At 39.3% G+C, this 24,209-nt stretch overlaps 4 protein-coding genes across 4 annotated transcripts in view; 2 read left to right on the plus strand and 2 right to left on the minus strand.

Moving 5' to 3' along the window:
• Window positions 1–24,209, plus strand: part of LOC135106271 (translation initiation factor eIF2B subunit beta-like) — a 48,112-nt gene that overhangs the window by 12,701 nt on the left and 11,202 nt on the right. The window lies entirely within an intron of this gene.
• On the minus strand, window positions 548–7,569 carry LOC135106274 (ribosomal protein S6 kinase alpha-5-like). The gene is made up of 7 exons (XM_064015118.1): window positions 7,432–7,569; window positions 4,759–4,833; window positions 4,448–4,535; window positions 3,598–3,721; window positions 2,088–2,249; window positions 1,848–1,976; window positions 548–969 (listed from the first exon to the last, which is right to left on the minus strand). Exons 4-7 carry the CDS (start codon window positions 3,715–3,717, stop codon window positions 640–642), a joined length of 741 nt encoding a protein of 246 aa, XP_063871188.1. The 5' UTR covers window positions 3,718–3,721; window positions 4,448–4,535; window positions 4,759–4,833; window positions 7,432–7,569; the 3' UTR covers window positions 548–639.
• Window positions 11,976–18,702, minus strand: LOC135106276 (ribosomal protein S6 kinase alpha-5-like). The gene is made up of 7 exons (XM_064015125.1): window positions 18,681–18,702; window positions 17,424–17,504; window positions 17,125–17,212; window positions 16,176–16,299; window positions 14,660–14,821; window positions 14,420–14,548; window positions 11,976–12,389 (listed from the first exon to the last, which is right to left on the minus strand). Exons 4-7 carry the CDS (start codon window positions 16,293–16,295, stop codon window positions 12,264–12,266), a joined length of 537 nt encoding a protein of 178 aa, XP_063871195.1. The 5' UTR covers window positions 16,296–16,299; window positions 17,125–17,212; window positions 17,424–17,504; window positions 18,681–18,702; the 3' UTR covers window positions 11,976–12,263.
• Window positions 19,560–23,952, plus strand: LOC135106270 (translation initiation factor eIF2B subunit beta-like). The gene is made up of 6 exons (XM_064015112.1): window positions 19,560–19,806; window positions 21,454–21,638; window positions 21,717–21,873; window positions 22,025–22,219; window positions 22,563–22,738; window positions 23,512–23,952. Exons 3-6 carry the CDS (start codon window positions 21,784–21,786, stop codon window positions 23,582–23,584), a joined length of 534 nt encoding a protein of 177 aa, XP_063871182.1. The 5' UTR covers window positions 19,560–19,806; window positions 21,454–21,638; window positions 21,717–21,783; the 3' UTR covers window positions 23,585–23,952.

Below are 24,209 nucleotides of genomic sequence, written 5' to 3' on the forward strand. Positions count from 1 at the left end.
CCCTATAAACAACTGTCCCTGCATTAAAAACCTTTCATCATAAAATTACACACAAGATACTCAACCAGTGCATGAATGTTCAAGCGGTACCATGAAGATATGAGGCTTTTGGCACTGTTTGAAGGTTTTGAGGAGTAACAAACAGGACTTAAACAGAAAGAAGCACTCACTGCTAATGTTTAAGCTTGTGAATGTTGTTTAGGTGGTCTGTGTAAGGAAGAAACAACACTCTATGGTGTGGTACTGCTGGTGAATGCCATGGTGGAACACATACAGGAAATGGCCACATCTCTGGTTGCAGGGCACAACAACACCCACTTTATAACCTGTACCTGTGAATAACAGGATGTAACAGAGGCGCTGCATAGTGAACAGTGAAGCACGGTGTCTTCGTGCTGCCATCCTTTTCCTTGTCAGGCATCAAATGTGCAAACCCAAAATCCACAATCTTAATAACTGAATCTTCAGAAGAATCCTTGAACAAGAGATTCCGTGAAAAGATAATTAGATTAGAATGGCCTCGGAGAAGGATAATATCTGAATGGAATAAATTCATACTTTTTATTATAAAGGCCATACAAATGATGGAGATCAATAATATTCCATGCAATAAATTCTTTAAAATAAGCAGATGGAAAATCAATGCAAAAAAAACTTCCTTTTTTTCACCCTTCCTTTCTTTTCTTTTCTGTCTATCCTCAACACCAACCACTTTTCTATTTTTATTCCCTCCCATTCCATTAATTCCCAACATATTTCTTCTCCCTCTCCTAACTCTTCACCCCTGTCTGGCTTTAGGTCTCCGTGAACACTGATGCCTTTCCTGTGCACATAGTGAACTGCTGACACCAGGTTCCTCACGACGACCGAAGCCCGAGGCGAGCCTCTGTGAACCTCTCGTGTTTCCTGATCCTCTGAAGCAGCCAGCTCTCCACCTCCAAGGAGCTTCATCACAATGTAGGTGTGTGCCTGTGAAACCAACATGAATTAGATACAGGCATACAATGATTAAATGCAAGGAAAAGAAAATAAGACTAACCTCAGGAAACATTTCCAATCTGCAAATATTATATAAATATTTTAGACATATGTTAGAAAACGCACAGTGATGAAGCTTTACACCCATATTTTATCCAGCATTTTATGGTCTTATTATCATTTAAACATAATTTTAAGGACATTCATGTATTTTATTTTACTTAGAGGTAGACATTGCACTTTAGTGTAGAAATACTATTTTAGTTACCATGATTATTTTATACTCTTAATATTTTTTGATGACAACATTCTGCAATTTAATCATTTAGTAGTATACTAAGATATTTCAATCTACAGTTTAGTTTTATGACCTCCTTATTTATGTAAAGCTATGTGAAATATAATGTACTTAATAACCACTTTCGTGGAATAAAGAATCTGAATCTGAATCTGAATCTATCCCTCACAGGGGAAGACATCAGCCATGCATACTTATATTATTACTACTGCTACTACTATGACAATTTATTTACCTTTACTGTCAAAATCACGCTGAGACAATTCACCAAAAATTCAAGTATGTTTTAATGCTTTCACTGATACAAACCAATTTACAGCACCAGAAGTAATGCATGAAATCTTTATAATAATCATCTACGTGAAAGAAGGGGATTAAAAAGAATGGATTTTGCAATTTGTACCCAGTTTAAAGATTAGAGATGGCTGTAGAACAAGTAAAAATGTCTCAAAGTGATTAGTGGTTAAGGAAAGATGTAGCAAACAGCAGCAGCAGCAGTCAAAGAGTTAATAGTGAAGAATTAAAATTAGCAAGTAAATCAGCAACAGCAGAATAGAAAGTGGGTACTAACCTTAAAGCTACAAGCCAATAATAGGTTGGTTGTGGAAGGTCTTCTGTCTGGTGACATCTTGAAAAGGCTGCTGCTGTCGCTGATGACACTGTCAGTGAAGAGAATTGATGGAGCAACGTAGGAGTAGCCCTGAAATAATAATGTAACAATACTATCTTTGGAAGAGTACACACACTCATATAAATACATACATACATTCATACATATACATATACAATTAAGTCTTATTTGGGTACTTACATTGAACATTTTCTCAACATCTGGAGGAACGATTGCTGGAGAATCCTGTGGTATCATTGCAGTGAACTCTTCAGAAAAATTACTAACATCTAACTCAGTACTGATTCTTGGTACAAAGGGAGCAGGTACTTTCTTTTGAGCAAGGTCATCCCAATTCAATTTCTGTCAGGAAAAAAAAGGAATTACCACTTATTACAACCAAACCACATCAATTTTTTTTCTTTCTAAATGTATCTAAAAGTTGCATCAGTATAACCCACTTGGTCATTAGGTCACAACCACTACTACTAAAGACACAACATGACTTCAAGGTAATCTTTCAAAGGAAAATATGAAAGGATGGTATTTCTACCTCCATTCCTGTTTCTCATTTACAGACTGGTAAGCAAAGGATGAAGGAAAGTGAATAAAAGAACAGGTATAGAGAGAGGATGACCAGCTTAGTTCAGATCACCCATGTTGCAGCTAAATTTGTACTGTATGAGTGAGCAGCCTCAATACAAACCTTAAAAAATACATGGTACACCCTACAAACAAACAAACAAACAAACAAAAATAAATAAATAGATAATAGGATAAAAAAAAATTGAAAAAAATAATAATAATAAAAACAAACTGAAAATATATAAACCAATACAAAACACAACAAACCCACATACCACCAAACAAGACAGAGTGGAACCTCGCAGGGACGCCGATGATGTGCTGGTAATACGTGACACAGGAGAGCAGAGAGGAATACAAGCTGCTGGAGTCGTGCTTGGAATAATAGTCGAGGAGAGCAGGAAACAGAGCCAGCACCGCCGTGAAGCCAAGCAGGTCCAGGATCAGACTGCCGAATACCACCTTGCTTGTCCGTGCGTTCCTCTGCGGGTGTTAGGTTCGGTTAGGTTATGTGAGGTTAGGTTAGGTTAGGTTAAGTTAGGTTAGGTTAGCATATGTTAGGTAAGGGTAAGTTAGCATATGTTAGGTTAGGTTAAGTTAGGTTAGGTTGGGTTAGGTTAGGTTAGGTTAAGTTAACATATGTTAGGTTAGGTTAATTTAGGTTAGGTTAGGTTAAGTTAGGTTAAGTTAGGTTAGGTTAAAAGAAGTTAGGTTAGGTTAGGTTAAGTTAAGTTAGGTTAGGTTAGGTTAAATTAGCATATGTTAGGTTAGGTTAGGTTAGGTTAAGTTAGGTTAGGTTAAGTTAGCATATGTTAGGTTAGGTTACGTTAGCATATGTTAAGTTAGGTTAAGTTAGGTTAGGTTAAGTGAGGTCTTTTTTATCTATTATTTTCTCTCAGTATTTTTTTCTTATAGTATTTTGTTGCCTTTAAACAGTGTCCCTCCTATATATACAAAAAATAAAACAAAATGAATAAATAAATAAATAAAGTAAAACAAGAACATTTTTACGACTTTAAATAATTTTCCCGACACACTTGTGCATGGAGGCAGTGTTCCATGAGTGTTGAGTGACAAATATTGCATCTCAACTTAGCAACACACACCAACACAACACACTGCTCACCTTCTCCTTGATGTCCGCAGCCTGTAGTGCCCCTCTGTCCCTGCTGTCCACCTCACCACCACTGCTGCCGCCACCGCCATCGCTGCCGCCAACTTGCTTGCCGGATCGGAGGGTTGCCATTGCTCTGAAAGTTACGTTAGGTTTGGTTAAGTGAGGCCGTGGGAAGAGGATGTAGATTAGGTTAGGTTAGGCTAGGTTAGGTTAGGTAAGGCTTGGCTAGGTTAGGCTTGCTTAGGTAAGATTTGGCTAGGTTAGAATTGCTTAGGTTACATTAGATAAAGTTTGGTTAGGCCAGCTTGGGATTAAGAAACGAGATAGCCAGTCTTGGGGAGGAGGAAGCACCAGACAGAAGTTAGGGTAGGCTTCTTTGGGTTAGGCTTGGTTTGCTTAGTGGCAGCTGAGGAGTGAGAAGCTCAACCACGTTAGGTTAAATTTGAGGTAATATTTTAGTCATTTTCTCTCTCACCACCAAAATTTTCCCACTGTAAAAACTTTCTTAATATTTTTTTCTGAAGGTTACAAAACAAAGCACACGTTTTTTCATCACAGACCCGTAAACACCACCCCTTTCTTCCTTCACACACACACACACACACACACACACACACACACACACACACACACACACACACACACACACACACACACACACACACACACACACACACACACACATTCCCTCATAGAAACTTTTAAACACGTAGATATAATATAGCATTTTCTTCTTTACACACACACACACACACACACACACACACACACACACACACAGACAGACAGCACTATATTCCTCTCACAACATGTAACCTTCTTACGTATCACAAACTTCCAAACTTCATTATCCTCTCACTTCCTCCTCCTGTGCTTTATTCCACTGCTTCCGTGGCGTGGGAGAGTGAGGGAGAGTGAGGGAGAGCGAGAGAGAGTTTTATCACCAGCTGGAAGGAAAGTACCGCTTTGTTTACATCTAAGAAGACGCGGATGTCACTTCTGTCAACAGGGTTACTAATACTGAGAGAGAGAGAGAGAGAGAGAGAGAGAGAGAGAGAGAGAGAGAGAGAGAGAGAGAGAGAGATTGTCATATAACCATTTTATACTCAAGATAATAAAAGACAGCAAGCGTTTAATTATTAATTTTCCAACTTTCTTCGCTTGTCTAACCTTTCTTCCACACTGCTGGTGGTGGTGGTGGTGGTGGTCTTCCTGCTTCTCTATTTCGTCCCTCTACATTTGTATCTGAAAAAAAAAAGATTGTATTACTGAATCAACACCAATGAACACTTAACCTTACCTAACCTAAAGTGTACCTCTGTTTTTACCCTCTACCCATCACTACAACCTCCAGTACCTTCCCCTGCTAGGACTCCAACACCACAACACCTCGTACAGACCCAGACATCGCCCCCACATGCATCTAGAAGCTTCATACATCACAACACACGCTATAACACCCCTGACACGCTTCTACTATCACAGTCCCCCCTAAAACACTCCAGAACCTTTTATTTTACCTCCAGCACACCACTTCTACCCTCAAAGACCCAGTATTTATCTGCAACATGCCTTTAACATAACCAAAACACCTCAAAAGCAACTCCAATCACACTAAAACACCTTAAAACACCTTAAACACTCCTAAACGCACAAAAAACACCCTAAACACATCGAAAGTGCACCAAAATATCCCCAAACACACTTAAAATACTCCAAAACTCACCCAAATGGACTTAAAACGCATCGAAAACACACCGTACCTACCCAAAACACACTCAAACTCATCCATAACATCCTAAAACACACTTAAAACATCCCAAAACACTGAAAACGGCCCAAAACACACTTAAAACACCCCAAAACACCCACACTGACCTAAAATATTCACAAACGCACCCAAAATTCCCCGGTATCCACACAAAACACACCCAAACTCGTCCATAACATCCTAAAATACACTTGAAACATCACAAAACATTGAAAACAGTCCAAAACACACTTAAAGCACTCCTAAACAAGCCTAAGACACCCCAAAACACACCAGGAACGCTAAATATTGACTCAAACATCACCAAATCCCTAAAACACACACTTCAACACCCTTTCAACACCTCCAGACACACTGCAACACTCCCTAAACACCTCCAGACACACTCCAACACCTCTTAAACACACCAAATAAACTGGAAGCACTGTCAGGGAAGACAAATACTACCAAGACAGACAGGGCAGCAGGGAAAATTAAGCTAAATATTGTTTTCTTATCATTTTTCTGTTTTACCACCTCCTCTATTCCTTCTCCCTTCCTCTTCCTCCTCTATTTCTCTTATTTTCTTACTCATTCTACTCTTATCTACACGTCTGAGTTTAGAAACACGTGGAAACACCAGGAAAACACTGCAAAATACGATAATTATTACCGAGGAGACAGCGGAGCCGATCAAGGGCCCGGGTCCATCATGGCGGATGTGACGTCACGGCTAATTTACGTACCGTAACGGATTTCATTTCGAAATTGACCCCTCGAAAAAATGGAGCTAGGCTGGAATCCCTTATATATTCTGACTTGACAAATACTTTAAAAAATATCCACAATATTATAACAGCTCCAGCTTGAGTAGTATTTAAAAAATATCCAAATGAAATATGGAAAAAGTGTTGAAATATTCGGCACCATTTAAATCATTGAAAACTCCACAGCATTTGAATTTTTAGGAACGTAAAAAATTTTAAAAAATCTGAACTATCATCTTACACCATCAAAAGTGACCTGGAACAAGAATAAACAAATAAAACCGAAATTGTGTAAAAAACAAGTGTTGGAACCTAATTACGATTAAAAACCACTGGAAAGTCCACCTATTTTGACTCAACAACAAGATAAAACACTTTAAAACATACAAACTATTTTTTCAGGCATTAAAAAGTTAGTTACAAGCTGAAATAGAGACACAATAACACAAAAAGTGTTATAATCACAACTTTTAACAGGACCATAAACCATTTTTAAAACCCACTTATTCCTCTCAACAGGAACCAAAAAACAATTTAAAAATCATAAGCAATTTTTAGAAATACAAAAGACGTAATTAGAGCGTGAAATAAAAAACCAAGTTTGTCAAAATAGCGTCAAAAAAACACCCCACATTTTCGTCAATCAACACAAAATTGGACACAAGTCAACACAAGCAGCGAAAACACTTCTAAAGCAAATAATTATTTTTCTAAACCATAAAAACATGCTATACTACCAAAATAAAGAAGCTAAGAAAAATACCCAAAAAATATTGGAACCCACAGATTCAAACAGGTAGCCAGGCATCATGGCGGCCCTTGCCAGTGGAGAGGACGGCCGCTATTTTGCCTGTTATTCTTCCATCGTAACTAAATGAGGCAATGGCGGATATATCTAGCTAGCGGATATGAAAGCCTTGTCATGTGGCTCCACTTAGTGACGTGTTAGGCTTACAGTAAGTGACAAATAAAGCAGATATTGGCGGATAAATGGGGAAGGCTGCCTCCACCTCAGCTGATAACATAAGGCAAGTGGATTTTTTTTTACGTTTTTCTAATTCCTGTCATGGTTAATTAGTAAGAGTTTTGTGGTGGAGGCTTGGAGCGCTTGTGGCACCGTGGAATGCTGCGTCACATCAATATATTGCTAACGAGGTGCAAAAACGAAATACCAGGCTTAACAATAAACCTGACAGCCCTGTGTTGTTGTTGTTGTTGTTGTTGTTGTTGTTGTGGGTGACAGGTAACAACACTATCACAGTCACCGCCTGTTACATCAGACTGTGCAAATTAGCTGGCTGGACAAGTGGTGGGAAGGTTTCTTACCAATATTAGCCTTGGTGGCCCTGTAGGCACCTCCCTGTAGGCACCTCCAGGCAGGCACCAAGCTTGCACCAGCACACGCAGGCACCCACGGCCCTGTCACTGTCTTGTTCTGCCAAAATACATTAAATAAAGCCACAGTTTATGGCACCCTTTGAACACAGTGCCTTTCTGTGTCACGTCTGGTGCTGTGTTGTCCTCCCTTGGCCTGCTCTGCACAGTACGGACACAAACCTATCCACAACACACTTTTACCTTTCAATAACAACCACCAACTTCTTTTATATTATACTAAACTAATAGAAAATTAAATATAAAGAATTATAAGCGTGTAAAAATAAATCTCAGGCCATTATCACTGTAATTGTCAAAGTATGTAGACGTTTACTGATTGAAGCGCCAAATTCAAACTGGTCGTTGCTTACACTGCAATGTCTCGTCCCTTGTGTGGCGTAATGTGCAATCATTGAAAAGCTTGTGTGAATTAAAGGCTTGGCTTAATACTGTTATATCTTACCTTATCATTATTAAATATTTACCATTTGACGTTAAAAAACAACAATACTTCACAGAGATATCGAAGTATAACAGAGGCTTCCATACTGTAGCTAATGATCAACAGAGAATTACCAGCCTTTCTCTGTGTGTCAAGGAGAGCCCACCTGCATGTACTGAATATATGTTTTTAATTAGTCTTTTGTGATTAATCTTTTTAATATATCTGCGCCAATGTAAACTAGTATGTGCTTAGAAGGCTTACCAATGTGTGGGTGTTGGTGGGTTTGGTGCTACTCAAAGGGAACACGTGCTGGAGATGTCTGTGAAGCAGTGATGTACAAATAACTGAGCGTATTTCAATTCACATAAGTATCCCATAAAAATAAAAAACTGACCTCCGTTTTCTCTCAAGAACGTAAACATTTAGGCGTATTTCAATTCACATAAGTATCCCATAAAAAAAAAAAAACACCTCCTTTTATTGTTGTTGTTATCATCATTATTCTTGCTTTTTTTATTTATTTTTCATTCTCTTCCTTGTTTCCTCATCTCTCTCTCTCTCTCTCTCTCTCTCTTGAAAGATTCCGCCCTAGAGATATAGAACACACACACACAGTGATGTAACGCCCTTAGGGAAACGTTCGTGTGCGTGTGTGTGTGTGTGTGTGTGTGTGTGTGTGGAAAGATATAATTGCTTAAGTACAGCCTCTCTCTCTCTCTCTCTCTCTCTCTCTCTCTCTCTCTCTCTCTCTCTCTCTCCGTATTTTGCCTGTCTGTCCTCGTGTGTGTGTGTGTGTGTGTGTGTGTATCTCATTTATTTATTTAAGTTATTTTTCTTCTTCACGCAGATAGTAATTGATGAACACAACACACCACGTGGAGAGAAGCAAGGTGTGGAGTACCCAAGCCTCTCACAGTCCATGCTAGTAGACTCACCCTGCATGTGGAGATCTCCCAAAATGCACGGAGGTTATTCCAGAGCTGCAGGACAGAGTACTTGAGGCCATTGGTGAACAGAAAGCTGAGGTTGAACAAAGGTAGAGTAAAGATTACACTGACATTTGGGACATTGACGTTGTTTGTTACCAGTATTATATTGATTCCTTTTATTTCAGCCAAGAATAGATAGCTGCCCAAGGTGTAAGCAAGATTCACAATGATGAGGTCATTGTGACGTGTGCAATGTGTCCACTGGTCTTGGCCTTCCTGACCAAGGCAGCCACACAAAGGAAATTTCACGTTATTGTTGCCGAACGTGCCCCTAAATATGATGTAAGGTGTTTTATGCGTCTCTTTCACGTCATCGTGTCTGATGTGCACAATACATAACACAGGGACTGACTGCCACATGTAGGGGTGATGGCTTCTTGCAGCTTCCTTTATTTTATTATGTTCTTATGTTCTCAATACATCTTTTACTTGTGCAGGGTCACCCAGTGGCAAAAGCTTTATGTACTGCTGGAATTGAGACAACATTAATTCAAGACTCTGCAGTGTTCCCCATCATGTCACGTGTCAACAAGGTCATCAAAGGTCATCGTTGGCACCGAGACGGTGGTGACCAACGGAGGCATTGAGACCTTTGTTGGTGCAGCCTCTCTTGCCTCACCACCAAAGTTTTATTCTGTTCCAGTAAGTTTTATTTGTTAGTCATTATCCTGATACCTCTTTCAGTGGGGCAGTATTTGAAACATATTTACTGTTGCAAATTGAACAGGGAAGGTATCACAAAAGTACATACCATTTTATTCTCACAGAAATTCTTGATTCCAGTTTTTGATACATTCCTTTTCCACATGTTTATTTCATGTAGGTGGATATACATTCCTCGTGTTGAGTGTTGGATGGTCCTTTCTCAAACCTCAACCTGTTGTCTCATGTGGAGCTAGATACTATCAGATCAGTACCTATATAATATTGAAAATCATGGCATGAATTGTGCATTTTGCTTATTGTCACAAATCTTCATTTTCAGCTGTATGTGTGCACTCCCACATACAAATTTAGCTTGATGGGCTGTGAAGAAATAAGCCACCAAACCACCACTTCTATTATCCCAGAGGGAACAAAGTTTTGGCCGTCTGTAAATACTGCGCTGACTCAGCTAGATTACGTTCCTCCAGAAAATGTCACTGGTTTCATAACTAACAAGTGAGTTTGTGTTGTTCATATGACTGTGTGGTCCTTTCAAGGTGTGATGTTGGGGGTTCATTTCATTTTTTTATTTGCTTTCCTTGTTGGGCCTGGGCTGACCTCAGGAGACATCAGTATTTGTCAGGTTTATGCACAAACTGTTATTTAGCACTGTACTTCATCTCCCAGTAAAACTTCTGATCCTAAATGCATCAAATGAAAGGCCTTTATGTTTTACTTATGAGTGAGATAAACAACTTAGTCAATTTATTATACAGTAAAATCCCTCTCATCCGGCATTCCAGTATCCGGCAGCTTCAAGTATCCGGCACATTTTTCCCCGAGCCTTAAAATCAATAAAAAATCAACGTGTGCTCACAAAATCAATTAAAATTCCCACGCGAGGCATACTCCGTCCCCTTGCCACCACAGCGCACTGCTTCGCGCCACCCGCAGCCCACTGCACTGTGTTTACTCAGTGACTCAGTCCCGCGTGTGCACTGTTTATCGCCCGACGCCTTCATCACGCCTAAAGTTGTAGAAAAAAGGAAGTGTGTTGTGCTTACACTTAAGCAGCTGATCAGATCAGCTGATCATCATTGTTGTGGTAAGATGCGTGAGTGTAGGGTGGTCATCGTGGACATAATTTCACTTCTATTCAAGTGTCCGGCACGTCGGCGGTCCCGTTGATGCCGGACAAGAGGGATTTTACTGTACCCTGTTTATCTTGCACATCTACTCACTTAGCTTTAAATAATGGCTGCTGACCATTTAAATCTCTTTTATTTCAGTCGAGGTACTGCACCATCCTACGTGTACCGGCAGCTTAGCGAACTGTACCGTCCCACTTCTTGTGATCTCTAAGGTAACAGCTTTAATCCTTGCAAATAAGGAATAAGAGAAAAGAGACACACCTGCCATTTGTACTGTTATGCTGTAGTGTTCTGTCATTTTTTTCCTCTTTTATCCTAGAACCATTTTTGGTCATTCATGTTTATAAAAATTATTATACAAAAATGTTGAGCTTAATATGTTTGGTGTAGTTTTTTGTAACATGTGTTATTGTTAATGTGTGTGGTTCCCCTCAGGAAGAATGTTGCAGTATTAGCAGTAATGTTACAGCCAATGGAAGTGTCTGTATTGTGCTTTGGTGGGAGGTTAATTTGATGTATTTTTAGAGTTGTGCAGGATATAGCAAGCCCTCAAAATAAAGAAAATAACTATAGAAAACACTCCTTGTATTGAAAACACCACTGCAGAGAAATCTCTAATGAAACAGGAAACCCTACATTCAGTACTGTGTGGTTGTTGCACTAACACTGAGCTAAATGCCTTTTGGATGGTTGTACACTAAAAATAATGTAAAAATCCCTATAAACAACTGTCCCTGCATTAAAAACCTTTCATCATAAAATTACACACAAGATACTCAACCAGTGCATGAATGTTCAAGCGGTACCATGAAGATAGGAGGCTTTTGGCACTGTTTCAAGGTTTTGAGGAGTAACAAACAGGACTTAAACAGAAAGAAGCACTCACTGCTAATGTTTAAGCTTGTGAATGTTGTTTAGGTGGTCTGTGTAAGGAAGAAACAACACTCTATGGTGTGGTACTGCTGGTGAATGCCATGGTGGAACACATACAGGAAATGGCCACATCTCTGGTTGCAGGGCACAACAACACCCACTTTATAACCTGTACCTGTGAATAACAGGATGTAACAGAGGCGCTGCATAGTGAACAGTGAAGCACGGTGTCTTCGTGCTGCCATCCTTTTCCTTGTCAGGCATCAAATGTGCAAATCCAAAATCCACAATCTTAATAACTGAATCTTCAGAAGAATCCTTGAGCAAGAGATTCCGTGAAAAGATAATTAGATTAGAATGGCCTCGGAGAAGGATAATATCTGAATGGAATAAATTCATACTTTTTATTATAAAGGCCATACAAATGATGGAGATCAATAATATTCCATGCAATAAATTCTTTAAAATAAGCAGATGGAAAATCAATGCAAAAAAACTTCCTTTTTTTCACCTTCCCTTTCTTTTCTTTTCTGTCTATCCTCAACACCAACCACTTTTCTATTTTTATTCCCTCCCATTCCATTAATTCCCAACATATTTCTTCTCCCTCTCCTAACTCTTCACCCCTGTCTGGTCTCCGTGAACACTGATGCCTTTCCTGTGCACGTAGTGAACTGCTCACACCAGGTTCCTCACGACGACCGAAGCCCGAGGCGAGCCTCTGTGAACCTCTCGTGTTTCCTGATCCTCTGAAGCAGCCAGCTCTCCACCTCCATGGAGCTCCATCACAATGTAGGTGTGTGCCTGTGAAACCAACATGAATTAGATACAGGCATACAATGATTAAATGCAAGGAAAAGAAAATAATATGATCTTAAACTAATTGTTACTTAAATCATTTTGTGTCAAAACGATTTCATATCAATGACATCTCCAAAAGAAAGAGTGAGTGAAGTTGAAAGTAGTGATAGGTGAGGAAAGCTACTTGGATGGTAGTACTTGGATGGGGTAGAGAAGTGTGTGTTAAAGACATCATGCAGTTGAACAAGCAACAAGGAAAGGTCTAGATAATTATTTGACCAACAGAACCATGTCTGTCCGCTTGAATGGGGCAATATCTAAAGACCAGAAAGTGAACTATGGAGTCCCACAAGGCTCAATTCTTGGCCCGCTATTGTTCGGCATTTATGTAAATGATCTGTCAGAGCACGTTAATGGTTTCATAGTGCAATACGCGGATGATACTCAAATATTACACGAAGGCACAGTTAACAACATCCATCAACTCATTAATGATGCTGAAACAACTCTAAGACAATGTAAACGCTATTTTCTGAGTAATGGCCTACTTTTAAATCCAAGTAAAACGCAATGTATTTTCCTAGGCAATCGCCAACTCCTAGCTAAGATTCCTCCTGACACTACCATACATTTTGATGGAGAGAACATACTTTCAAGTTATCATGTTAAGAATTTAGGAGTGTATTTTGATAAATATATGTTGTTTGATGTTCATTTAAATGAGTTACAGAAGAAGGTGACAGGCATATTAATGTATATAAATCGAATTAGTAAATGTTTTGATAAACCCACACGAATTCTTGTTACTCAATCACTTGCATTAAGCACAATATATTACTGCATTCAAGTGTGGGGATCAACAAACGAAACTCTTCTGTGTAAGGCCCAAAAACTTCAAAACTTTGCAGCTAAAGTAGCAGTGGGAGGTGGCAGGAAATATGACCGTGCATCACCTTTCCTTAAAGAACTTAAATGGCTCAGGGTTAAGGAGAAACATATGTTTGACATTTGCGAAGATGTTATCCTGATGGCTTTCTATCCTTTTTATCTTTTAATACTGTAAATGATGTGACAAACAGTAAAACTAGACAAAGAAACAACTTGCATGTTCCCCGGACCAGAACAGACAGCGGTGCCAGGGACCTCACTGTGTTGGGTCCTAAGTTGTGGAACCAACTCCCATCCACCATCACCCTGTCTCAAAATCTAAACAGTTTTAAGACTAACCTCAGGAAACATTTCCAATCTGCAAATATTATATAAATATTTTAGACATATGTTAGAAAACGCACAGTGATGAAGCTTTACACCCATATTTTATCCAGCATTTTATGGTCTTATTATCATTTAAACATAATTTTAAGGACATTCATGTATTTTATTTTACTTAGAGGTAGACATTGCACTTTAGTGTAGAAATACTATTTTAGTTACCATGATTATTTTATACTCTTAATATTTTTTGATGACAACATTCTGCAATTTAATCATTTAGTAGTATACTAAGATATTTCAATCTACAGTTTAGTTTTATGACCTCCTTATTTATGTAAAGCTATGTGAAATATAATGTACTTAATAACCACTTTCGTGGAATAAAGAATCTGAATCTGAATCTGAATCTATCCCTCACAGGGGAAGACATCAGCCATGCATACTTATATTATTACTACTGCTACTACTATGACAATTTATTTACCTTTACTGTCAAAATCACGCTGAGACAATTCACCAAAAATTCAAGTATGTTTTAATGCTTTCACTGATACAAACCAATTTACAGCACCAGAAGTAATGCATGAAATCTTTATAATAATCATCTACGTGAAAGAAGGGGATTAAAAAGAATGGATTTTGCAATTTGTACCCAGTTTAAAGATTAGAGATGGCTGTAGAACAAGTAAAAATGTCTCAAAGTGATTAGTGGTTAAGGAAAGATGTAGCAAACAGCAGCAGCAGCAGTCAGAGTTAATAGTGAAGAATTAAAATTAGCAAGTAAATCAGCAACAGCAGAATAGAAAGTGGGTACTAACCTTAAAGCTACAAGCCAATAATAGGTTGGTTGTGGAAGGTCTTCTGTCTGGTGACATCTTGAAAAGGCTGCTGCTGTCGCTGATGACACTGTCAGTGAAGAGAATTGATGGAGCAACGTAGGAGTAGCCCTGAAATAATAATGTAACAATACTATCTTTGGAAGAGTACACACACTCATATAAATACATACATACATTCATACATATACATATACAATTAAGTCTTATTTGGGTACTTACATTGAACATTTTCTCAACATCTGGAGGAACGATTGCTGGAGAATCCTGTGGTATCATTGCAGTGAACTCTTCAGAAAAATTACTAACATCTAACTCAGTACTGATTCTTGGTACAAAGGGAGCAGGTACTTTCTTTTGAGCAAGGTCATCCCAATTCAATTTCTGTCAGGAAAAAAAAGGAATTACCACTTATTACAACCAAACCACATCAATTTTTTTTCTTTCTAAATGTATCTAAAAGTTGCATCAGTATAACCCACTTGGTCATTAGGTCACAACCACTACTACTAAAGACACAACATGACTTCAAGGTAATCTTTCAAAGGAAAATATGAAAGGATGGTATTTCTACCTCCATTCCTGTTTCTCATTTACAGACTGGTAAGCAAAGGATGAAGAAAAGTGAATAAAAGAACAGGTATAGAGAGAGGATGACCAGCTTAGTTCAGATCACCCATGTTGCAGCTAAATTTGTACTGTATGAGTGAGCAGCCTCAATACAAACCTTAAAAAATACATGGTACACCCTACAAACAAACAAACAAACAAAAATAAATAAATAGATAATAGGATAAAAAAAAATTGAAAAAAAAAATAATAATAAAAACAAACTGAAAATATATAAACCAATACAAAACACAACAAACCCACATACCACCAAACAAGACAGAGTGGAACCTCGCAGGGACGCCGATGATGTGCTGGTAATACGTGACACAGGAGAGCAGAGAGGAATACAAGCTGCTGGAGTCGTGCTTGGAATAATAGTCGAGGAGAGCAGGAAACAGAGCCAGCACCACCGTGAAGCCGAGCAGGTCCAGGATCAGACTGCCGAATACCACCTTGCTTGTCCGTGCGTTCCTCTGCGGGTGTTAGGTTCGGTTAGGTTATGTGAGGTTAGGTTAGGTTAGGTTAAGTTAGGTTAGGTTAGCATATGTTAGGTAAGGGTAAGTTAGCATATGTTAGGTTAGGTTAGGTTAAGTTAGGTTAGGTTGGGTTAGGTTAGGTTAGGTTAAGTTAACATATGTTAGGTTAGGTTAAGTTAGGTTAGGTTAGGTTAAGTTAGGTTAAGTTAGGTTAGGTTAAAAGAAGTTAGGTTAGGTTAGGTTAAGTTAAGTTAGGTTAGGTTAGGTTAAATTAGCATATGTTAGGTTAGGTTAGGTTAGGTTAAGTTAGGTTAGGTTAGGTTAAGTTAGCATATGTTAGGTTAGGTTACGTTAGCATATGTTAAGTTAGGTTAAGTTAGGTTAGGTTAAGTGAGGTCTTTTTTATCTATTATTTTCTCTCAGTATTTTTTTCTTATAGTATTTTGTTGCCTTTAAACAGTGTCCCTCCTATATATACAAAAAATAAAACAAAATGAATAAATAAATAAATAAAGTAAAACAAGAACATTTTTACGACTTTAAATAATTTTCCCGACACACTTGTGCATGGAGGCAGTGTTCCATGAGTGTTGAGTGACAAATATTGCATCTCAACTTAGCAACACACACCAACACAACACACTGCTCACCTTCTCCTTGATGTCCGCAGCCTGTAGTGCCCCTCTGTCCCTGCTGTCCACCTCACCACCACTGCTGCCGCCACCGCCATCGCTGCCGCCAACTTGCTTGCCGGATCGGAGGGTTGCCATTGCTCTGAAAGTTACGTTAGGTTTGGTTAAGTGAGGCCGTGGGAAGAGGATGTAGATTAGGTTAGGTTAGGCTAGGTTAGGTTAGGTTAGGTTAGGTTAGGTAAGGCTTGGCTAGGTTAGGCTTGCTTAGGTAAGATTTGGCTAGGTTAGAATTGCTTAGGTTACATTAGATAAAGTTTGGTTAGGCCAGCTTGGGATTAAGAAACGAGATAGCCAGTCTTGGGGAGGAGGAAGCACCAGACAGAAGTTAGGGTAGGCTTCTTTGGGTTAGGCTTGGTTTGCTTAGTGGCAGCTGAGGAGTGAGAAGCTCAACCACGTTAGGTTAAATTTGAGGTAATATTTTAGTCATTTTCTCTCTCACCACCAAAATTTTCCCACTGTAAAAACTTTCTTAATATTTTTTTCTGAAGGTTACAAAACAAAGCACACGTTTTTTCATCACAGACCCGTAAACACCACCCCTTTCTTCCTTCACACACACACACACACACACACACACACACACACACACACACACACACACACACATTCCCTCACAGAAACTTTTAAACACGTAGATATAATATAGCATTTTCTTCTTTACACACACACACACACACACACACACACACACACACACACACACACACACACACACACACACACACACACACACACATTCCCTCACAGAAACTTTTAAACACGTAGATATAATATAGCATTTTCTTCTTTACACACACACACACACACACACACACACACACACAGACAGACAGACAGCACTATATTCCTCTCACAACATGTAACCTTCTTACGTATCACAAACTTCCAAACTTCATTATCCTCTCACTTCCTCCTCCTGTGCTTTATTCCACTGCTTCCGTGGCGTGGGAGAGTGAGGGAGAGTGAGGGAGAGCGAGAGAGAGTTTTATCACCAGCTGGAAGGAAAGTACCGCTTTGTTTACATCTAAGAAGACGCGGATGTCACTTCTGTCAACAGGGTTACTAATACTGAGAGAGAGAGAGAGAGAGAGAGAGAGAGAGAGAGAGAGAGAGAGAGAGATTGTCATATAACCATTTTATACTCAAGATAATAAAAGACAGCAAGCGTTTAATTATTAATTTTCCAACTTTCTTCGCTTGTCTAACCTTTCTTCCACACTGCTGGTGATGGTGGTGGTGGTGGTGGTGGTCTTCCTGCTTCTCTATTTCGTCCCTCTACATTTGTATCTGAAAAAAAAAAAATTGTATTACTGAATCAACACCAATGAACACTTAACCTTACCTAACCTAAAGTGTACCTCTGTTTTTACCCTCTACCCATCACTACAACCTCCAGTACCTTCCCCTGCTAGGACTCCAACACCACAACACCTCGTACAGACCCAGACATCGCCCCCACATGCATCTAGAAGCTTCATACATCACAACACACGCTATAACACCCCTGACACGCTTCTACTATCACAGTCCCCCCTAAAACACTCCAGAACCTTTTATTTTACCTCCAGCACACCACTTCTACCCTCAAAGACCCAGTACTTATCTGCAACATGCCTTTAACATAACCAAAACACCTCAAAAGCAACTCCAATCACACTAAAACACCTTAAAACACCTTAAACACTCCTAAACGCACAAAAAACACCCTAAACACATCGAAAGTGCACCAAAATATCCCCAAACACACTTAAAATACTCCAAAACTCACCAAATTGACTTAAAACGCATCGAAAACACACCGTACCTACCCAAAACACACTCAAACTCATCCATAACATCCTAAAACACACTTAAAACATCCCAAACACTGAAAACGGCCCAAAACACACTTAGAACACCCCAAAACAACCAGACTGACCTAAAATACCCACAAACGCACCCAAAATTCCCCGGTATCCACACAAAACACACCCAAACTCGTCCATAACATCCTAAAATACACTTGAAACATCACAAAACATTGAAAACAGTCCAAAACACACTTAAAGCACTCCTAAACAAGCCTAAGACACCCCAAAACACACCAGGAACGCTAAATATTGACTCAAACATCACCAAATCCCTAAAACACACACTTCAACACCCTTTCAACACCTCCAGACACACTGCAACACTCCCTAAACACCTCCAGACACACTCCAACACCTCTTAAACACACCAAATAAACTGGAAGCACTGTCAGGGAAGACAAATACTACCAAGACAGACAGGGCAGCAGGGAAAATTAAGCTAAATATTGTTTTCTTATCATTTTTCTGTTTTACCACCTCCTCTATTCCTTCTCCCTTCCTCTTCCTCCTCTATTTCTCTTATTTTCTTACTCATTCTACTCTTATCTACACGTCTGAGTTTAGAAACACGTGGAAACACCAGGAAAACACTGCAAAATACGATAATTATTACCGAGGAGACAGCGGAGCCGATCAAGGGCCCGGGTCCATCATGGCGGATGTGACGTCACGGCTAATTTACGTACCGTAACGGATTTCATTTCGAAATTGACCCCTCGAAAAAATGGAGCTAGGCTGGAATCCCTTATATATTCTGACTTGACAAATACTTTAAAAAATATCCACAATATTATAACAGCTCCAGCTTGAGTAGTATTTAAAAAATATCCAAATGAAATATGGAAAAAGTGTTGAAATATTCGGCACCATTTAAATCATTGAAAACTCCACAGCATTTGAATTTTTAGGAACGTAAAAAATTTTAAAAAATCTGAACTATCATCTTACACCATCAAAAGTTACCTGGAACAAGAATAAACAAATAAAACCGAAATTGTGTAAAAAACAAGTGTTGGAACCTAATTACGATTAAAAACCACTGGAAAGTCCACCTATTTTGACTCAACAACAAGATAAAACACTTTAAAACATACAAACTATTTTTTCAGGCATTAAAAAGTTAGTTACAAGCTGAAATAGAGACACAATAACACAAAAAGTGTTATAATCACAACTTTTAACAGGACCATAAACCATTTTTAAAACCCACTTATTCCTCTCAACAGGAACCAAAAAACAATTTAAAAATCATAAGCAATTTTTAGAAATACAAAAGACGTAATTAGAGCGTGAAATAAAAAACCAAGTTTGTCAAAATAGCGTCAAAAAAACACCCCACATTTTCGTCAATCAACACAAAATTGGACACAAGTCAACACAAGCCACGAAAACACTTCTAAAGCAAATAATTATTTTTCTAAACCAGAAAAACATGTTATACTACCAAAATAAAGAAGTTAAGAAAAATACCCAAAAAATATTGGAACCCACAGATTCAAACAGGTAGCCAGGCATCATGGCGGCCCTTGCCAGTGGAGAGGACGGCCGCTATTTTGCCTGTTATTCTTCCATCGTAACTAAATGAGGCAATGGCGGATATATCTAGCTAGCGGATATGAAAGCCTTGTCATGTGGCTCCACTTAGTGACGTGTTAGGCTTACAATAAGTGACAAATAAAGCAGATATTGGCGGATAAATGGGGAAGGCTGCCTCCACCTCAGCTGATAACATAAGGCAAGTGGATTTTTTTTACGTTTTTCTAATTCCTGTCATGGTTAATTAGTAAGAGTTTTGTGGTGGAGGCTTGGAGCGCTTGTGGCACCGTGGAATGCTGCGTCACATCAATATATTGCTAACGAGGTGCAAAAACATGAAATACCAGGCTTAACAATAAACCTGACAGCCCTGTGTTGTTGTTGTTGTTGTTGTTGTTGTTGTGGGTGACAGGTAACAACACTATCACAGTCACCGCCTGTTACATCAGACTGTGCAAATTAGCTGGCTGGACAAGTGGTGGGAAGGTTTCTTACCAATATTAGCCTTGGTGGCCCTGTAGGCACCTCCCTGTAGGCACCTCCAGGCAGGCACCAAGCTTGCACCAGCACACGCAGGCACCCACGGCCCTGTCACTGTCTTGTTCTGCCAAAATACATTAAATAAAGCCACAGTTTATGGCACCCTTTGAACACAGTGCCTTTCTGTGTCACGTCTGGTGCTGTGTTGTCCTCCCTTGGCCTGCTCTGCACAGTACGGACACAAACCTATCCACAACACACTTTTACCTTTCAATAACAACCACCAACTTCTTTTATATTATACTAAACTAATAGAAAATTAAATATAAAGAATTATAAGCGTGTAAAAATAAATCTCAGGCCATTATCACTGTAATTGTCAAAGTATGTAGACGTTTACTGATTGAAGCGCCAAATTCAAACTGGTCGTGGCTTACACTGCAATGTCTCGTCCCTTGTGTGGCGTAATGTGCAATCATTGAAAAGCTTGTGTGAATTAAAGGCTTGGCTTAATACTGTTATATCTTACCTTATCATTATTAAATATTTACCATTTGACGTTAAAAAACAACAATACTTCACAGAGATATCGAAGTATAACAGAGGCTTCCATACTGTAGCTAATGATCAACAGAGAATTACCAGCCTTTCTCTGTGTGTCAAGGAGAGCCCACCTGCATGTACTGAATATATGTTTTTAATTAGTCTTTTGTGATTAATCTTTTTAATATATCTGCGCCAATGTAAACTAGTATGTGCTTAGAAGGCTTACCAATGTGTGGGTGTTGGTGGGTTTGGTGCTACTCAAAGGGAACACGTGCTGGAGATGTCTGTGAAGCAGTGATGTACAAATAACTGAGCGTATTTCAATTCACATAAGTATCCCATAAAAATAAAAAACTGACCTCCGTTTTCTCTCAAGAACGTAAACATTTAGGCGTATTTCAATTCACATAAGTATCCCATAAAAAAAAAACTGACCTCCTTTTATTGTTGTTGTTATCATCATTATTCTTGCTTTTTTATTTATTTTTCATTCTCTTCCTTGTTTCCTCATCTCTCTCTCTCTCTCTCTCTCTTGAAAGATTCCGCCCTAGAGATATAGAACACACACACACAGTGATGTAACGCCCTTAGGGAAACGTTCGTGTGCGTGTGTGTGTGTGTGTGTGTGTGTGTGGAAAGATATAATTGCTTAAGTACAGCCTCTCTCTCTCTCTCTCTCTCTCTCTCTCTCTCTCTCTCTCTCTCTCTCTCTCTCTCTCCGTATTTTGCCTGTCTGTCCTCGTGTGTGTGTGTGTGTGTGTGTGTGTGTGTGTGTGTGTATCTCATTTATTTATTTAAGTTATTTTTCTTCTTCACGCAGATAGTAATTGATGAACACAACACACCACGTGGAGAGAAGCAAGGTGTGGAGTACCCAAGCCTCTCACAGTCCATGCTAGTAGACTCACCCTGCATGTGGAGATCTCCCAAAATGCACGGAGGTTATTCCAGAGCTGCAGGACAGAGTACTTGAGGCCATTGGTGAACAGAAAGCTGAGGTTGAACAAAGGTAGAGTAAAGATTACACTGACATTTGGGACATTGACGTTGTTTGTTACCAGTATTATATTGATTCCTTTTATTTCAGCCAAGAATTGATAGCTGCCCAAGGTGTAAGCAAGATTCACAATGATGAGGTCATTGTGACGTGTGCAATGTGTCCACTGGTCTTGGCCTTCCTGACCAAGGCAGCCACACAAAGGAAATTCCACGTTATTGTTGCCGAACGTGCCCCTAAATATGATGTAAGGTGTTTTATGCGTCTCTTTCACGTCATCGTGTCTGATGTGCACAATACATAACACAGGGACTGCCACATGTAGGGGTGATGGCTTCTTGCAGCTTCCTTTATTTTATTATGTTCTTATGTTCTCAATACATCTTTTACTTGTGCAGGGTCACCCAGTGGCAAAAGCTTTATGTACTGCTGGAATTGAGACAACATTAATTCAAGACTCTGCAGTGTTCCCCATCATGTCACGTGTCAACAAGGTCATCGTTGGCACCGAGACGGTGGTGACCAACGGAGGCATTGAGACCTTTGTTGGTGCAGCCTCTCTTGCCTCACCACCAAAGTTTTATTCTGTTCCAGTAAGTTTTATTTGTTAGTCATTATCCTGATACCTCTTTCAGTGGGGCAGTATTTGAAACATATTTACTGTTGCAAATTGAACAGGGAAGGTATCACAAAAGTACATACCATTTTATTCTCACAGAAATTCTTGATTCCAGTTTTTGATACATTCCTTTTCCACATGTTTATTTCATGTAGGTGGATATACATTCCTCGTGTTGAGTGTTGGATGGTCCTTTCTCAAACCTCAACCTGTTGTCTCATGTGGAGCTAGATACTATCAGATCAGTACCTATATAATATTGAAAATCATGGCATGAATTGTGCATTTTGCTTATTGTCACAAATCTTCATTTTCAGCTGTATGTGTGCACTCCCACATACAAATTTAGCTTGATGGGCTGTGAAGAAATAAGCCACCAAACCACCACTTCTATTATCCCAGAGGGAACAAAGTTTTGGCCGTCTGTAAATACTGCGCTGACTCAGCTAGATTACGTTCCTCCAGAAAATGTCACTGGTTTCATAACTAACAAGTGAGTTTGTGTTGTTCATATGACTGTGTGGTCCTTTCAAGGTGTGATGTTGGGGGTTCATTTCATTTTTTTATTTGCTTTCCTTGTTGGGCCTGGGCTGACCTCAGGAGACATCAGTATTTGTCAGCTTTATGCACAAACTGTTATTTAGCACTGTACTTCATCTCCCAGTAAAACTTCTGATCCTAAATGCATCAAATGAAAGGCCTTTATGTTTTACTTATGAGTGAGATAAACAACTTAGTCAATTTATTATACAGTAAAATCCCTCTCATCCGGCATTCCAGTATCCGGCAGCTTCAAGTATCCGGCACATTTTTCCCCGAGCCTTAAAATCAATAAAAAATCAACGTGTGCTCACAAAATCAATTAAAATTCCCACGCGAGGCATACTCCGTCCCCTTGCCACCACAGCGCACTGCTTCGCGCCACCCGCAGCCCACTGCACTGTGTTTACTCAGTGACTCAGTCCCGCGTGTGCACTGTTTATCGCCCGACGCCTTCATCACGCCTAAAGTTGTAGAAAAAAGGAAGTGTGTTGTGCTTACACTTAAGCAGCTGATCAGATCAGCTGATCATCATTGTTGTGGTAAGATGCGTGAGTGTAGGGTGGTCATCGTGGACATAATTTCACTTCTATTCAAGTGTCCGGCACGTCGGCGGTCCCGTTGATGCCGGACAAGAGGGATTTTACTGTACCCTGTTTATCTTGCACATCTACTCACTTAGCTTTAAATAATGGCTGCTGACCATTTAAATCTCTTTTATTTCAGTCGAGGTACTGCACCATCCTACGTGTACCGGCAGCTTAGCGAACTGTACCGTCCCACTTCTTGTGATCTCTAAGGTAACAGCTTTAATCCTTGCAAATAAGGAATAAGAGAAAAGAGACACACCTGCCATTTGTACTGTTATGCTGTAGTGTTCTGTCATTTTTTTCCTCTTTTATCCTAGAACCATTTTTGGTCATTCATGTTTATAAAAATTATTATACAAAAATGTTGAGCTTAATATGTTTGGTGTAGTTTTTTGTTACATGTGTTATTGTTAATGTGTGTGGTTCCCCTCAGGAAGAATGTTGCAGTATTAGCAGTAATGTTACAGCCAATGGAAGTGTCTGTATTGTGCTTTGGTGGGAGGTTAATTTGATGTATTTTTAGAGTTGTGCAGGATATAGCAAGCCCTCAAAATAAAGAAAATAACTATAGAAAACACTCCTTGTATTGAAAACACCACTGCAGAGAAATCTCTAATGAAACAGGAAACCCTACATTCAGTACTGTGTGGTTGTTGCACTAACACTGAGCTAAATGCCTTTTGGATGGTTGTACACTAAAAATAATGTAAAATTCCCTATAAACAACTGTCCCTGCATTAAAAACCTTTCATCATAAAATTACACACAAGATACTCAACCAGTGCATGAATGTTCAAGCGGTACCATGAAGATATGAGGCTTTTGGCACTGTTT

Source organism: Scylla paramamosain, chromosome 13 (assembly GCF_035594125.1).
Source record: "Scylla paramamosain isolate STU-SP2022 chromosome 13, ASM3559412v1, whole genome shotgun sequence".
Lineage (NCBI taxonomy): Eukaryota > Metazoa > Arthropoda > Malacostraca > Decapoda > Portunidae > Scylla > Scylla paramamosain.